General features: G+C 37.7%; 1 protein-coding gene across 2 annotated transcripts in view; it reads left to right on the top strand.

Moving 5' to 3' along the window:
- Positions 1-18,923, top strand: part of LOC139143864 (uncharacterized) — a 158,977-nt gene that overhangs the window by 52,986 nt on the left and 87,068 nt on the right. For both annotated transcript variants that reach the window (XM_070714447.1, XM_070714446.1), the window contains exon 2: positions 8,889-9,442. In XM_070714447.1, the coding sequence (XP_070570548.1) occupies positions 8,911-9,442 (532 nt within the window). In that variant the 5' untranslated portion in view covers positions 8,889-8,910. The remainder of the gene's footprint in view (positions 1-8,888; positions 9,443-18,923) is intronic.

The raw sequence follows: 18,923 nt of genomic DNA, 5'->3' as shown, positions 1-18,923 counted from the left end.
GGGGGGGGCCTGGAGGAATCTCGATTGAAATCTTATTTTTTTTCAGATCCCCCCCTAAGTACCCTAAAAAATTTTCAAATGCCCCCCTCTATATGGTCAAAATTTTCAAGTCCCCCCCCCCAACTATCACAGGCCCGCATATTTGTAAAGGATGTGAGCGCAGAAAAAATAACATGTATTGCGCCGTTCTGCTCACAGGTGTTCAACACTACCTGTATTAGCACTTTGTATAGTCATATTCCCAAGGCAAGTTCTTTAAATGCATCAGTGATTTTTTTAGATTTATTGGTCTAAAAGCCAACTTGAGTTAATCAAACTCTGGCCAGGTCAATTGCTCCTGTTGAAGAGCACACAAAATGCAATCATGAGAGAGTAAGAAAATTGTGAATTCTGGCTAATTGCCGTATTGCACAGTGACCTACCAAAAAATTGTTTCAAAACTACAAGACCTATATGAATTAGATGTTACTCAAAATTGACAATACCGGAAGATTAAAATATTCCATCAAATAAATATTTTAATCTCTGAAATTTTGGGTGTAATAATTGCAAATTTGGTTAAAAAATAAATAATTCCATTTGGTCACATATTTTTCTTTTAGTCTTTACTATTCAAAGTTTTACTTCTGTATCATTTTATAATAAGAGTGTGAAAATTTAGAAAATCAAGCATGGTGACCCCATCTTTTTCTTTAATATTTGATTATTCTCATATGCCAGAATTCAAACATTTCTATGTTTTCTTCCATGTGTTGCTCTCTGGCCTGATCTTGTGTACAAGTGAGTTTCACTGTCATGAGTGTCATTTGACCAAAACTCTTCTTCAACTACCATGTACATCAGAGTCAGAGCTGTCTCTGTCACTGTTCAGGTATGCAGTGACAGTGACACTGCAGTAGCAGGGTAGTATCTGATAGTGACACTACCCGTAGGCAGTAGCTGTATTAACTTTGATAATGTTGGCAATATTTTTGTTCAGTTTTACAACTGCGTTCTTGTTCTACTCCCTAGAGCATGTTGAATTGTCCAGTATTCAGCTTGCTATCACAGCCTATGTATGTGTACCATGCATTTGTATCACTGACAACTGACTGTCAGTCTGGACTCCAATTAAATTATCACCAAATACATATTTATATTCATATATACAGGCTTTGTCGACAAACTAAATATTGTGTGTTTGAGCATGCTGTAGGGAGATAGCAAGAAACTGTAGTTGTTATATTGCATAGAAATATTGCTGCAGTAATCATTAACAGTTGCAGCTTCTGCCCTGTTATGAGGCTCAAGTTTGTTTTAACGACAAATCACACATTTAGATTTTTTCGAGATACAAGTCATGAAATGTGACAAAATGGTTCTAGATTTCGTTAAATTATTACTAACATGATTACAACATTTTGATGACATTAAAAATGGTATTCATTTTTCATTGAATTACCTACAAAAACTTGGAATTGAAAATGTAAAACTCAAAAGGGACCCAAAAATTTTCAAGTCCCCCCCCCTGCAGGTAGAGCAAATTTTCAAGCCCCCCCCCCTCCACTACCCCCAAAATTTTCGAATCCCCCCCTGAATTCCTCCAGCCCCCCCCCCCCCCTAACGTTTTTTGTGAACGCAGCCTTAAGATTAAATCTTACTACCAGTGCTACTGTACCGGTAGGTTATCATAATAAAGCCAGATTGAACTCTTTATTTGAAATATCACAGTCAACATGTAATTACATGTTACTACTTATCTGAGGAAAAAATTCAGTACAAAAGGCATATTTCAAAAGAAACCTGAACAAACATTACAAGGAACAAGAAAATATATTGACACTAACCTACCTACTGAAGATTGAAACGATCTCGCCAATTGAACAGAATTTCTTTCCTCGGTCGCCTTATGACTATTTTTTACATCTCATATGGTATTTGCCTTTACAATGCAAAATGCAATCACAAAATGAAATGCTATTTCCACTTTAACCTTATGGAATTCAGTTCCCTAAATATATTTTATTGTGTTATTGGAAACACACAGCATTTTATGATGCGATAGTGCAGAGTTTGATAAGAACAATGGGATGAGGAAAGCTGCTGGAAAGCATGTACGCACATCAATATTTGGGGCTGATGTATGCACCTGGTACACAATCACTTGTCGACACATGGCAATTGCAGCTATAGTATGGTATGCATTAGAAAGGTAGAAATTCGGAAATGGAATGGCCACTTTACACACATATCGCTGATTTCGGAGACGGATTTCCCACACAAAAAGCCACAATTTATTCTATAAACCAGCATTGATGACTTAGAATATTATCTCCGAATTCATACCTCCTATCCTCTTTGTATCAAAGACAATCTTCTGTGCATTTTTGGGTGCCATTACTTTCAATGTGAAACGAGCACCTAAGTCCTAAAACAGAAGCTGGTAATTTGAGAGTAGCAGCTTTGTAATACATGTATCTATTGTCAGTCTGCGATTGTTTGAAACATTTGATTTTAGGGTATGGATGGGGTGGGTCACAGATTTTTACTGAATTGCACTCACAGAGAACGGGGAATGGTCAGCAGTTCGATCAAGGAATAGTCAAGTACTTTTATTGCACGTACATTGTAGTGTTTGAAAATCGTCATGCACACTTCAAACCATCTTCTTTCGCAATCAAGACTACAAATTGATGCTCACTTCACAGCATTTGGTATTGTTAGAAGTACCGTATACTGCCTTAAATTTACTAATATTCGACATTCTGAATGGTTTCCGGACTTTGAACTCTTAGGGAAACAGTCAAGTTTTGATTTTTCACAAGGCAAGACAATGAACATCTAAGTTACTAAGACTGAAGATTCATCATTCGAGGGAGCACTCTACACACCCACATAAGCAGAGGGGAGAGTAGACCGTGCCATTGAGCGACAGATAAATCAAATAAGGTAAACCGTTGCACAAAAAACACTCCCTCCCCACCCCAGGGGATAAATCAAATAAGGTAAACCGTTGCACAAAAAACCTCTCCCTCCCCACCCAAGGGGACTGTTTTCTTTGCCCTGTGATAATATCAATCACCAGAAATCTGTTGTTGACAAATGTTATGGCAAGTCTCTAATATTTGAAATTAATTGAATGATTTGAATGAATGACACCAATATAAGGATAATATCAGGATAATAGTAGAAAGAAGAGCAGAATACTGGTAGTAGGTGTTGAAAATATTATTTTTAGAACTTTCATTGACAGCTGGCCAACACATACCGTACTGACGAAGACCCATACAGGGGTTGCAGTCTAGAGTATCTCTACCGGTATGTATGATTTTGGAAACCATATGTACATATTTTGTGTGTGATGTCTATCAGGGAGGCTGTAACTGTAACTTTCATGGTAATGAGGATATGGATCAGTGGTTTGTCTAATATCTTCCTGTGTCAAGCAACTGGACCCTTGTCAACCATAGTGCCTGCAGCCAGGGTCCATGGTTGAAGGTTTGAGTTCTTTTGATGTATGAACCTCACTTAATTTACTTATCAGTATCATTTCTGCAATATTCCATACCTTTTTTTATACCTGACAAGGAGATAGCTGCATTCTTGCACATGCAGGGCTTTCCAATATACTGGTACTTGTACTCTTTGGGAACCACTTCAAATCTCAATTCTTATGTACACTGTTTTGGTATGATGGATGACATATACGTAATACAGGTGCACACGCGTCTAATATATATTATCTGAAGTGGCCAGACTATGATGTTACCACCAAACTTTGCATTATGGTCCTTAACAATTTTATTTATCTCGGAGCCCACCTAAAATGTAGTACATATAAGTGTGTACTTCAGCCAAACAAGTCACAACAAAAATTTTAGCATCAGCAGTGATTTAAACAGTTGCTGGCATGCCCCTCCAGCATAGTGGTCTTTCTGTGACTGTGTAATTATGAGTATTACATGTAATTGATGTGCAACACTGAGCAATTTTTAGATGAACATAAACTAAAACAATTAAGGTGGAGCTGCATGTTGCCAACACATTTTGTGAAGGATAAGTTCTCATCTTAGGTGACAAGGAAACCTCATACTATATATTTTCAAAAAGCAGAGAATTTAAAGTTTAGTATGGTACCAATAGTTCACTTGAAGGATGAAATGAGTGTATATTTGGGGTAAAAAACCTCAATTTTGGTATCAATGAGAAAAATTAATTTAAGTAAAAAACTTGACACTATTTTCTGAAATTTAATATTTCACTTGAAAGAAGAGTATACATAGAAAAATAACGACTATTTTATTTTGCATTATCTATCCTCATCATAAAATAGCGAGTGTTGAAAGACTGACATTCAAAAAAGTGATTAAAATCATGATTATTAAAATTGAAATGCCTCTTATTCAAAATATAAGAACTTTTTTGCCAAACAAAATGCCGGTTTTGTTATATTGCATCCAAAGAACATAATGTGAAAATTTCAGAAAATTTGACCCAGCAAGATTGGGGCGTTATCCCATTACAGGGATCACTTTGGGGCGCGATAACGCGGTATTTACGCTCAAAAATCAGAAAAATCGCATTCAGAAAAATCAATTGGGCAAAAAAGTTGTGCGGATAATGCAGATGGCACGTATGTGATATATTTACGCGATCTAAATACATCGGTAATATTTGGCAGGTTTTCAGTACAGAACCACTCATTGTGTTGCCATAGAGAGTGCTATAATTACGCCAGAAAAAGCTGTTGCAGAGTTCCCCATTTCAAACAGCGTTTATGATTGGTTGCCAACAGGAAGTTTTGCGTTCATTGACAAATCATTGGAGTCGATACAGCAAGTGTTCATTGCTGATGTACAGTGTGTTGTCGTTGCTCTAAATGACGCTTTTGAAGGGATTCGTGTCCAGTACGAGTGGTAGTGCGAAGAAAATACAAAAATACGCTATTCTGGGCTACTGTACTTCTGTTACTCCTGCACTAGAAAGTATGGATTAGATCGCCTCTGATTACAACAACACTCAGTGTGACAGTTTTTGGACAGGGTAGTGAATTTCACCCAAATCGAGCACTACGAAATCTTATTATCATACCTTTCGAAAATTTATTGTGTTTATCCTCAAGCTGTTAACACTGACAAAAGTGGCATTTAGGGGGTCAAAGTCACCAAATTTTTGACCCATGTTGAGTGCGTGTAATCAGACTGCTATCGCAGTAATCAGACATTGTATTTGGAATATGATTATAGGGGCTAAATACTGATATTTTGAAACTTCGAACCCCGATTTTCAATTTCACTGTGTTTAGAAAACTATATGGAAATATTTCGTGATAATTAGTTATGTTTAATCCATGGACAACGCAACTATATTTTGATGTGTATAGCGCTTAGATATCGGACACGGGCTGTGTCTGTGTGTTTTGTTCGACACCTCGTATCGTACGGTGTGGCCACAGTTATGAGTGTTTAGATATATAGCGGCTGCTGCGTAATATGCATAGAATAATAGAATTATTCTATGCATATTACGCCTCGGCCGCTATGTATCTAAACACTCGTAACTGTGGGTGTGGCTAACTCTACCAAGTTTGTAGCCCGAAATAGCTTCTACCAAAAAAAACTATCCAAAATGGGACGGCAGCGTCAACTGACTTAATATGCTGTAGCATGACTTGTAAAATGCTATCAAATGGAGCGAAGCAAGTATAACAAACAGCATGTCATTAAATGTCTGAAAACTGAGGTTATCGGAAAACTGTCTCACTTAGTGTATTGTTATGCAAATTAACCAATATGCAGAAAATCAGGGAAAGTTAGGTCCGGTTTCCACAGACTGAGAAATTCTCCCACAGTTTTTTTTCATGTGGGATTTTATCTCATGCAGTTCTTGAAAAAGGGTAAACCCCGCCATTTAGTTTCCCACAGAACTGCCATGCAATGCTTAATCTGTGGAAGATCTGCTGTCAGGATACGTGTGCATGCCAACCTGATTAAAAAACTAATCAGAGTGTGAGAGTTGAGCACAGTCTTCCGTGACATGTGGTCGGATGTAGTGGGGCGACTAACGAGAACAGCAAAGAATGAAACTGTGCTATCTCTTGATTCGATTTTAATCAGTTTGGTGTGCATGCATGCTGGCATACATGTATATACATGGGATACATACCGGTACACTGTACATGCCTAAAAGTAAAGGACCAGGGCAACTATGGTCATGCACTGTTAAGCAGATTCTCTACTTCCCCCTATAAGCACTGGAGTCAGATGTTTTTGATAATGACAATCGAAAAAATAATATTTCTTTTCATATTTATATATATACAAAATGATAATCAGAGTGTTAGGATTATGTTGCTTGGATACCGGACAAATTTGTTGATCGCATTGAGACTTCTGTCTCACACCGTACATGTACTGGTCAAATAAATCAGTTCAACTGTTACACTTATCATTTAGTTAAGGAAAACGCCAAAGAGATTAATATTAACCTTGACCGAAGATGGGAGACAGAACTCTGAATGCAGTTGACAATGCTGTCCAGTATTGGGGCAGTAGAAACCCAAACACATACCGGTATATGTAATAAATTTAGATGCCCAGATACTGAGATAGTGAACAAAGTTTTTGTTGGCGTTCATGGTGAATGTCCAATAACCTTTTCCTGCCAAGTCCATATTTCAACATCAGGTCAAGATGGTTAAAATTAATGAAACACAAAGTATTCCATATGATGTATTTTAACATAATACTGTACATTTGAAGGTAGTTGATTTTTGTTGGACAAAAGATGCTATAACATACCAAGCCAAGTGGGTAAAAATACGTCATGTTTTGGCTCAATACCGCTTTTTACTGACTTGGCTAATGGTGAAGTGATAGTTATTTAATACTGTCTCGCAGGAAAAGGGATAAATCGGTCACAACTGTTACTAAATGTACTTACATTTTTAGGACAATTCCAAACTATTTACTCATAATTTGCAACACCTGTAGATGGATTTTCTGTTGTAATCTACCTCAGAGACCCATATTTATTTCCAGTACCATGAGTTAGTGTACTGTCCCAAATACCGGTATCATGGTATGGCATTTTCCAATCGACAAGAGTGAACATATGGAACAGTAATAAACAACCCGCTCAACCCAGCATGTCAACACTAACTTACATTGCTTGAAGTGAGTGATCCATGTTATACACAAACCCTTTTGTTGCCTTTATGAAATATACCATAGTCAATATTTTTCAGATTTTAGACAAAATTTTGATAAAAAACTGTAGTCAATGAAATGTGATGCCCATTTGGTCCAAAATCATCAAAAAAATTACAGAAAAATTCATAAAAATTGGTAAAATGTTGCTTTAAATTTTGTTATTCATGAAAGTCTGAAGTCAGTACAGACAAAATTGTAGATTTTATAGGCAGGATCACTCTTGTAATCTGTGTTACTGAAAAACACATTTTGTAGACAAAAAAGATGTACTTTTTTCCAAGAGAAGAAATGCCATGATACAAAGTCTTTGATTATGTCGATGGCCTTCCGACTATCAGTTTCAGGGGTAGCTCGGTTATTCACACCATTGTCTCGTTCCACTTTCATAATAAAAAAATTTTAAAGGATTTTTTTACACAATCTATTGATCAGATTGATTATTTAACATCTACATGTAATCTGAAAGTAAGATCATGTACAGTAACATACTCCAGTAAAAACAAAGCAGTCTGTGGTCACACCTGCATCAGTTTACTGGCGTATTGACAGCAGAACCTGTGAAACACAATATTCAGCAAAGGTTGGGTCAAGCATATTCTCACAAGATTGTTGTGCTTTTTTGTCCGAAAGTTAAATGCGGTCAATTTTGTCATCATGGTTTCATAAAGATATCAAAACACTGTCTGGTGCATGATTACTAAAATTTCATGTATAATGCGTTGTCGAAAGTAAAATTGTAAAAAACTATAATTTTTAACCAACCCAGTACCCACTTTAACACAAAGACATGCATGCGATGCCCTTCAGTTTCAATTTCAAAAGGGTTATGCTAAAGAATATGTTCTTTCAAAGTACTTACAATATCTGGGGTCCCAATGATAGTTTAGAATGTTATTACATGTAGGTCACAATGCAAGGCAATAAATTGTTGAGTGACACGTCTGTTCAAAATATTTGAAGCTGTAAACATCAAACTATCCAATCATAACATCTATAATATAGTGTAACCACCTCCTACTTAACTTTGACACTCAATTTTTGCATGATCCCCTTCTTTATAAGGTAAAATGAGCAGAACCCTGGGTTATCTTCACTTGCAGTGGTAGGAAATTCTCACTTGTAAATGATAGATGGTCAATTATTATATCACATGACACAATTTGGCAGCAGCCATTGGTTGAGCATTCCCAACAGTGACACATTGCAAAGACCACATCCTCAGTAACCAGATCAGTGCAACATTAGCAGTCTGGTGCTCAGTCCGAGACCTGCTGAGTGTTTTCCTTGTATTTTTGCAAATCAGTTGCTGTTTAGGTAACCACATCGAACGGCATTTTAATCCATTGTACTTTGCAAAACAACGTAGACAATTTGGAGAGGAGAATCAGTAGTGAGAAGATATATCTCTGGATGTGAGCTAAAATTTGTTAGAAGAGATACAAAATCTGAAAGCACAAGAGAGTTAAAGAATATTTTTGGACCTCATTGTATGAAATCTTATGAATTCGCACATCCCTTTCATATGTACTTTCAATGTGGATTTGTTCAAGAGTTTCACATTTTGTAAACCATTATGAAACTTAATTTAAAACCAGACTAACGTTGTGTCTTGAAAATGTTTTCTATAAATGTGTGCTGTAACATTATTTGAGCTTTGCTTGTCTATTTTAGTTCAACAATTTTGTTTTCATTTTGAAGTATTTCAGATTGAGAAGAGAAGATGTCTGAAACAGTTGTTTGGTTGGTTGGGGCTGGAGCTCACGCAGTGGAGTATGCGAAAGTTCTAAGCGACATGGGTGTCAAGTTCGAGGTGATTGGAAGGGGAGCTGAAAGTGCTGCCAAGTTTCAAGAGAAGACTGGTCACCCAGTGCACGTTGGGGGAGTGGAGCCGTTCCTTGCAGCCAACCCGATTCGCAGTAAGAAGAACACGTCCATCAATGCTATCGTGACCGTGAGCATACCGAGTCTCGCCAGCTGCACCATTAAGCTGATCAAACATGGCGTGAATCGTATTCTTCTGGAAAAACCTGGTGGTAGGAACAGTGAAGAGATCTCAGAAGTTCAAAAAGAAGCTGAGGCTGTTATAGCTCAGGGGAGAGATCTGAAGATAAGAATGGCCTACAATCGACGATTTTATGCATCCGTTCGCAAGGCACGGGAGTTGGCAAATGAAGATGGTGGCATTACTTCCTTTGTCTTTGAATTTACTGAATGGTCTCACATTATTGCCGGTCTCTCTCACCCAGATTCAGGTGAGTGTCTTGCCTGTTCCCCGCTGTTATTCAATTTGGTAGAAATTTACTTGTCCCTGAGTTAAGTCAAAAGCCAACTTATTCTATGTTGTGTACATGTAGGTGTTTTCTGTGTCTGTATGTTTGTTGAATCTGGGTGGTGTACAGTGGGCATGGGCAAAAAGTGATCACCATCATACTTATGGAACCAACCTTGTTAGGGACGGCAATGGCCTTCAGGTCTTGCCTATTTTTACATTGCTTAGTGCTGATGCTGTAGAACCAGATTCAATTCCAGGTACATTGTACAAGCACTGTTTATTTATGTTTTCGGCATTTTTTGGCATATTCTGAAGAGATTTTTCCTCAAGCAGTCGTTGAAACCGAGTTACTGCATTTTTGTCATTGCCATTAAGGAATAATGGTGAATATAGTACAATTTTCTTTGTACTTTTTGTGGCCACTACATCATGTACATGTATGTTGGATGCCATTAGCTTTACAGTCAAGAATGGCTTATGAGAACATTGGACTGATTTCAAAGTCATATAGCAGTTTCATGTAAATAAAACATTGCTAATTCACATATTGGATGATTATCTGTGTTTCCTCTGCCACTCTCAAATTCGTAAAATTACTAATTTTTTAGATGATTTACTAATTTTTTCATTGTTGATTCGTAAATATACGAATGCAAGGAAGCAGCTAGTTGGTTTAGAGCTGAAGGCCCCCAAACCTCAAAATAGATCTTTCTAAGCACATGTTGTACTTAATTTGAATTTGATTGAATGATATTCCGTATTGGAACGGTTAAGTTTACTTATGAATTTCAAACTTTACGAAAATTTTCAATACCTTATTCGTAAATTTACAAAAAAATTTCAGAAGCCAGAGGAAACACAGATTATTCTCAATTAGGTGGTATTAATCTGGAAAGACTCTGCCAAAGTTGATGCAACTTTCTACATATATTGATAATACAAAGGTTGACACAAATGGAAGACTTTAGGTGGAATGTGCCTCGGGGACAGATATTCGGACTCTCAAATTTTTGATCTACCACTTGTTGGGGCTCATTTTAAAGGTCATAGAGTCAGAAAGATTTCAACCTCTTAGTTTTTCGAAAACTTACATTTAATTTTTCTCAATTAGTTAACATACATGTAGGGATGGCAGCCACTTTGGATTTCAAATATCGCTAAATTTTAGGTAATTTGTTTCCCTGGTGTCAAGCTTTGCACGATGACCCCTGATATTTATTCTTGATTTGGCCAGAGAATAGTTAAAAGTTTCATTGAGAAAAATTTGAGCAAAAGTGTAAGTCTTTTACTTCCAAGGTGCATTACCGGTATGCTACCTTGAAGTTACATATCAGCTTACATGAAATTCTTAGTTGAACCCATGGCTTCTGATGGGAAATCTTGAGATTCTAACTAAAACTATACATCTATGGCAACCACCGTATGCCAAATTTTATGAAACGTGGTGCAGATATTGGTCATGACAACATTTGACTGAACTAAAAGACTTTCCAATTCCATATCAAGTAATTGGTAAATTGCATATCTTCATAAGCACAAACTTTCATAATTTGGTGCCGGATACCTAGAAAGACTTTACCAAAGATAGTGAAACTTGCTAAAATAGACTGTTAGTCATTCCGTGTCAGATTTTATAGTAAAAGTGAGAAATTTCAACAGATAATTGCTCACACAACAGATGAAAACCTAACTGCAAAAGATATTCAGCAGTTTCTTGTCAAAGCTAAGGGTCTGTAGAATTACCTAATTAATTATCTAAAATTTTTCCATGCATCATAGGCTTGAACAAATTTAATCAACTTTGCTAGTGATGTTAATTTTAGCAATCCCCCTATGAAAATATTGTCAGAAAGAAAGTGACTGTGTAAATTTACAGACAATGTTGCATACCAAATACATGTATATACGGAAACACTGCCAGGAGTCTTTTCAGTTTCCATCTGTGTAGCATTTCATGGATATGAAGGTAAGGCAGCTATTGATGTTGCATATATTGATATACTTAATTTAGTGATTGTTATTTGTTCTCTGTGTTAACCATTTCATTGGTCAGAAATTTCTTGAATTCACTGGGGGTGGGAAGATGACAGGGATGGCCGCTACGTTGAATTTTAAGTATTTGTATATCATGGGTAATTTGTTTCTCTAGTACCTAAATTTGTATAATGACCCCCCAATTTTTATCCATGATTTTGAAAGAGAATAGCTTTAAGGTTCCAAGGCAAGAAATTGAGCTTTTGAAGCTAACAATTCTCTAGTGGTTAATATGCTCAGAACCCCTGTAAATTATATATTTTCAGAAAGCCTAGATATAGGGGAACATTTTGGTTACCATATTGTCACCATTGTTTTCATAGCTATCACGTGACAGGTAATTTGCATAACCTTTCAAAAATCGGTTTTCCCTATGTTTTGTTTCAATGCTTTGAGATATGTGACTGAAATTTGTGTGAGTGCAAGCTTTCCTTAGGATCTTTCAAAGTGTCTCAGTATTTTTTGAAACCTTCTGAAACAATTTTTATGCCAGAGAATCTTCCAGAGCAGTGAATTTAAAGGGACATTATTTGTATCTTTTGACCTCATATTATTGCAAACAAGCAGTTGATAATGTTATTCGACTTACTGAAATATGTCTAAAAAACGGTCGACCATAGACAACTTCCATCCCGTTTGCGTACAAGTATAGAAAAACCTTGGGTCTGAGGTTAATGGAGGGTACTGTTAACCTCAGAGTTGGCAGGTTGACCTGCGATCAGACCACACTGCTAACTGCTACCTAGGCCGCTGTAAGCATCCGCGTGTAAAAAATAAACCACACGAAGTGACAGTCGAAAGCGCAGTATTGCAGTTTCGGGATTCCCTATTACCGATCCCGTTTGCTCAGTTACATTTTGACGGTCAGTTTTTCATGGAGATCTTGACGGCCAATCCTGCTCTTAGATACACCATTCTTTGCTGCTACAGAGCACATTTTAGAATGGCCATTTCAAATGCCTACCAATACCAGCTGACGACGACAAGGCCTATAATTGCGGATCTTTTTCATCTCGTTTGTTCCTCCATATGCATATGTAGACTTGCCCAAAGTCTTTGGGCATAGAAATGTGAAAACAGAGCAAAATGAAGGGATATTTAACTTCAGTAGACAGTCACGTTATTGTCGAGGTGATCGCGAAATTGAGCAATGTACTTTGGCGACTGACACGTACATTCTGTACATTGTTGGGTGAAAGCTAACTCTGCGTGGCAGGGCTGTGCCAAACCACTGGCAGTACCTCCGTTGCGGCGTGCAGTTTCTCCACCAAAAACAACCCATTTTTAATCCCAAACTTGCATTGAGTTTCGTTTTCAAGCACACCCACCTCGCCTGGGTACACGATTAGCTCTGCATACAGGTCTGTGTGTTCCCGGCGTTATACGGCGTGGAGGCCGTACGCAGGGCTTTAGGTACACGATGTGCTCAGCTGCGCTTCTTACGTAAAGCCCACTTTTGGGAGTGGGTCGGAGGCACAGAGACCGTCGGGCCGTAAGCGAACGGGTCTAGGCAACTGTCATTGCGATGTACTCACTTTTGGTTCGAAATGCGATTCAACTGATACAAATAATTACACGATGCACATAGAATAACAACATTCAAACAGATCTCGTGTGTCGCGAGGTGACTCCAATCGCGAGCAGTATCAATGACAGTACTCGCCCGGCGCGGTGTCACAATGTCACCGATGCTATACACACCGTGCAGTGTTCAGTCCGAGTGCGATGTTTCCAGGTTCAACAAGTGATCATGTCGTGTTTGTAATACGAACCAACGTAATGGCAAGAAAATGCCCTAAAAATCTTAAAAGTTGACGAAGATTTGCTAACGATCGATTGCACAGGAAATGCATTACTCTGTACCTGTTTCACTATCACCACAGCAATCTGACATCGTTTTAGTTTTACCATGGTTTTACCATTGACACAATTGCGTCTATGGTTTTATTTGTTTCACAGTCCGTGTCATCGATACTAAAATCAAACTTACAAGCAAATGCCCTGCTCAGTTTCACTATTTGGCAGTAGTTTGTGATACGTGCATTTGTTTATGCGCCGTGTACTCCTCGATATTCGTTGTGCTGAAGTTAGTGTGTAGGTCACAGGCCTTTCACGCTTCAGCTGTACTTTGATGGTTGACGTATGCGTAGTAATATTGGTCATGTGCAGGGGTTCAATCATGGCGGTTGGTTCAAATCGCGCGGACGCCCTTACCAACATTGAACCTTGCCGTAAAGAGCAAGGAGGTGGTTTTACATATCTTTGAAGCCGTCCATAGTCACAATTTAGGTCTCCCATTGATTTGACCGGGGATTTCAGTCATCGAAAAAATGAAAAAAAAAGTCAAAAGATACGAATAATGTCCCTTTAACCCTAGCCTAGTTGACTTCTTTAAAATTGTGCTCAAGTAAAAAGTAAGCAATATATAAAAAATCTTAGACATACTTTTAAAGAGCATTGTGACAGCTTGCATTCCAGCAAATTTGATTCAGATATTTTGAAGTATTGAGACAAAACAGAGGGAAAACAGATTTTTGAAAGGTTATGCAAATTACCTGTCACGTGATAGTTATGTCAACAATGGTGATACTGTGGTTACCAAAATCTTTTCCTATGTCTAGGCTTTCAGAAAATGTATAATTTACGGGGGTTCTGAGCTTATCAACCACCCGAGAATTGTTACATTAAAGAGGTCAGTTTCTAGTCTTGGAACCTTAAAAGTTTCATCAAAGACAGTTTTAGCAAAAGTTTAAGTCTTTCATTTTTTAGCCTCATACTACCGGTACACGATGTACCTTAACCTTTTCACCACGTGACCATGCTTTTGCCCTAACTCATTGTTATCGATGGTGATCTTTGACCTCTTTATAGGGAATTGGGGGTGGACAGGTTAATATGCAGTCTTTCCGTTCCATTTTATGTGTACGGTAGTCTTGTCATTGTGTGGTACAGTTTGATACAGCCTGTTACTGCTTACCTTCCCATTTTCTCTGTCAATAAGCATGCACACATTGTGTGTACAGATTGCATGGTGTTTTTTATCTTACACAAACCACAGGGTACCGTAAAAAATACCGCAATTATACGGTGTCGCTCAAATTTGATCAGAATTGGTATATACCAGTATGGTTACCAAAGATCAACAATAAATATTGTTTCTATCTGTTCAGTGGAGGAAAATTCTACGATAATGTTATGACAATGATTTCTGCACAATACAACCAGAAAAACAACAAGAAATATTTAAACCAGAAAAACAAGAATGACAAAAGTAATTAAGGTGTGAAACTTAGGTAATGGAGGTCAACTTTAGCAACATGCATAGCAGAACCCCCCCCCCCCCTCCCCCCCCCCCCCCCCCCCCCCCCCCCCCCCCCCCCTACTGTCAATGGTTTCAGCAGGTCTGTTAATATGTAACAGTTCATAAACAATAACAGGAAATGACTCAAGATCAGTGGAGTTGGCCTGTTCCTTACTGGCATGCCATCACTCCTGCAAATTTGCAGGATTTCCCTTTTTCTTACCTCATTTGCACATTTTTGACACTGATATGTTCATTTGAACAAATTCACATCTCAATCCCTACATCTACCTGTACACCAAATACTGAGATGGTAGCTATGGCGGTATGGGAGCCTTTGTGTGTGACGGACATACATCCGCACATACATACCCACAAATATACAGACGCCACCGACTCATCATATAAGCTCTTTTTGGTATTTATACAAAACCAAATATGAGCTAAAGAGATGGTGTATTCACTTGTCTTTAAATTTTAGTCACTACCGATTACGTCAACAGGTAACTCGATAAACAAACACACCCGCTGACTGTAATTACATGTAAGAAAAAAAACTCATCACTTTCAAGAGACCCTGTTGTTTGTGTAAGATAAAAACACCATGCGTGCTGTGCACACAAAGTGTGCATACCAGACATCGAAACGGGAAGGTATTTAGAAGCAAAGGGCTGTAATAGTTTTACGAAAGTTTCAGCAAAAGTAAGTTTTCACTTTCAAGGCGCATTCTTATACACCAGGATATAGGATGTGGTTTGGTGGAAATTCGTCTTTACCAATGGTGGTGGTTGATCCGTTTATAGGGAATTGGGGGTGAACAGGTTAAAGAACTTGTTACAAGTTTGTGTATTGTCTGCCATTGGTGCTTGTAATTCAAAGGAGGTCATTTGTCATTTGTTACTTCTTGGTCTGTTGCTGTTGGTTCTCTGTATCAGCATGTATGGGAACAAAGTCCGTCAATCAGTCCAGTCTTCACATGCTTTTACTAATGTATGTAATGTACTTGTGTTGTGCAGCTAACGTTCAAAGCAGGAAGTATTAGCATTGTGTGTATTAAAAAGTATTGAGTATTTTGTGTGTATGCAAGTTCCGACACACAGTCCATGTAGCCGACAATGAGATGCAAATGATATGCGGTTAAGGTCTCCTCAACTAACTTTCAGCTGGTTGTTCACTTTCTACTATTTTTAGCTCCCATAGCCATATGTATATATGGCAATGGAAGCTATTCTTATAGGCTAGGGAAATGTCTGTATGTATGTATGTCTGTATGTCTGTGTGTCTGTATGTCTGTATGTCTGTATGTCTGTATGTCTGTATGTCTGTGCGTCAACATCAAAAACTCCAAAACCGCTGTACATTTCATCTTGATATTTGGTGTGTACATGGATGATGGGCTGTAGATGAGATTTTGTTCAAATGAAGTTGTCATTGCCAAAAATATGCAAATTAAGTGAAAAAATGTAAAAACAGTCAAAATTGAAAAAACTCAATAACCACTGAGCAGATTACATGAAAAATTAGCATGTAAGTACTTTGGGCTGACATGAAATGATTGTGCAAATCTTGGGTCAGTATCTTGGACTTGCTATTTTTCATGAATTTTTTTGTAATTTTCTCCCATTTTTGGTCAAAAAATCTTCTTCTCTGAAACCACAAGTCCGATTGATTTGAAACTTGGTATGGAAGTGCATAGGAGTGACCTTTCCCAAATTTGGGCAAATCGTGTTGAAATTTGCGTATTTTTAGTTTACACGTCCATAGACTCCCATGTATAAGGCGGATCTCCATAGACTCCCATGTATAAGGCCACGAAAAAAAAAATTTAGTTCTCATATTGCAAAAAGGATGTAGTGACACAATTTTTAGTCCCCGTGGATGAAGTCCAGTGGGCTTATAGATTGGGTCATGTCCGTCTGTTCGTCCATCCGTGAGTCCATCCGTTCATGCAGATATCTCGGATATTTTGACAAAATGTCACGTGACCTTAGTGACCTTTGACCTGAAATATACATATTTGTCCATTACTCAGTAACCACAAGTGGTACACCCTTCATATATGGTATGATGGGACACCTTATGACGCCACATATTGTACCTCATTAATTATGCACATATCTAATTTTGAGCGAGCCAATAGAGCTAGAGGTCTGATTTTTGGTATATAGGGATAACTTAGCAAAACAATTTTTTTGACAAAATGTCACGTGACCTCGGTGACCTTTGCCCTCAAATATACATATTTGTCCATAAGTACTCAGTAACCACAAGTGCTACACCCTTCATGTATGGTATGATGGGACACCTTATGACGCCACATATTGTACCTCATTAATTATGTGCATATCTAATTTTGAGCGAGCCAATAGAGCTAGAGGTCTGATTTTTGGAATATAGGGATAACTTAGCAATACAATTTTTTTGACAAAATGTCACGTGACCTCGGTGACCTTTGACCTCAAATATACATATTTGTCCATAACTCAGTAACCACAAGTGCTACACCCTTCATGTATGGTATGATGGGACACCTTATGACGCCACATATTGTACCTCATTAATTATGCACATATCTAATTTTGAGCGAGCCAATAGAGCTAGAGGTCTGATTTTTGGAATATAGGGATAACTTAGCAATACAATTTTTTTGACAAAATGTCACGTGACCTCGGTGACCTTTGACCTCAAATATACATATTTGTCCATAACTCAGTAACCACAAGTGCTACACCCTTCATGTATGGTATGATGGGACACCTTATGACGCCACATATTGTACCTCATTAATTATGCACATATCTAATTTTGAGCGAGCCAATAGAGCTAGAGGTCTGATTTTTGGTATATAGGGATAACTTAGCAGTACAATTTTTTTGACAAAATGTCAGGTGACCTCGGTGACCTTTGACCTCAAATATACATATTTGTCCATAACTCAGTAACCACAAGTGCTACACCCTTCATATTTGGTATGATTGGACACCTTATGACACCACATACTGTACCTCAATAATTATGCACATATCTCATTCTGAGCAAGCCAATAGAGCTGGATGTCTGATTTTTGGTATATAGGGATAACTATAGGAGAGAAATTTTTTGACCAAATGTCATGTGACCTCGATGACCGTTTACTTAAATATATGTTTATGTCAATAAATAAGTAACCACAAGTGCTATGTCCTTTGTATTTAGTAGGATGGGAGACCTTATGACAACACATGCTTTACGTCATTAATTATGTACACATCTAATTCTGGGCAAGCGAATAGAGCTAGAGATCTGATTTTTTGGCATATAGGGATTAATTAGCAATATAATTTTTTTTTTCCAAAATGTCATGTGACCTCGATGACCTTTGACCTTGATTATACATATATATGCATATCTCAGTAACCACAAGTTCTATACCCTCCAATTTTGATAGGGTATTAGACCTTAAGATGTCACATCTTGTCCTTATTTATAATGCGCATATGTATTTCTTGGCTGGCCAATACTGCTAGAGGTCTGATCTTTTTTCCCGATTTAGAACCATAACTTAGACATGCCTCATGTGTTTCAAATTGGGAACAACGACATAGACCTATGTGCCTATAGATCTCAACATATACACTCCAGTGATACTTCTTAATGACCACATTTTCCTGCCCCATCAAGACTAATACTCCTATTACAAGTGGGGACTATGTCATTGTAAATGACTTGTTGAGTTAATGGTTGTATCACAGTATTCGATATATCTAATTCTGTATTTTTTCCATTTTATATTCTGAATAAATACATTAAACATATTTCACTGTCTCCGGTACATTACATTTAAGTATTTTCACTTCATGCACTTTATCCCCTTCACACATGTTCAAATATCTGACCAGAGAACAAACACTAAATAGTCCGGGATGGGAGCTACAGTGTCATTGACGTTCTACTATTTTTATAGTATTTTATACAAAGGCACAGACTTATTCTACCTGCAACTTAAAACTGATAGTGATTTTGTAGCTCATTCTTGACTATTTTTCATAGTTTTTGGTAGCCGGTAACAGACAGTTCGTGTTCGTGTTGGCTACATGGACGATCTGCCCAAGTTCAACGGTGATGACTCATTGTATCAATACTGAAT

This window comes from Ptychodera flava, chromosome 11 (assembly GCF_041260155.1).
Source record: "Ptychodera flava strain L36383 chromosome 11, AS_Pfla_20210202, whole genome shotgun sequence".
Lineage (NCBI taxonomy): Eukaryota > Metazoa > Hemichordata > Enteropneusta > Ptychoderidae > Ptychodera > Ptychodera flava.
This window is presented reverse-complemented; position numbering and strand designations above follow the sequence as displayed.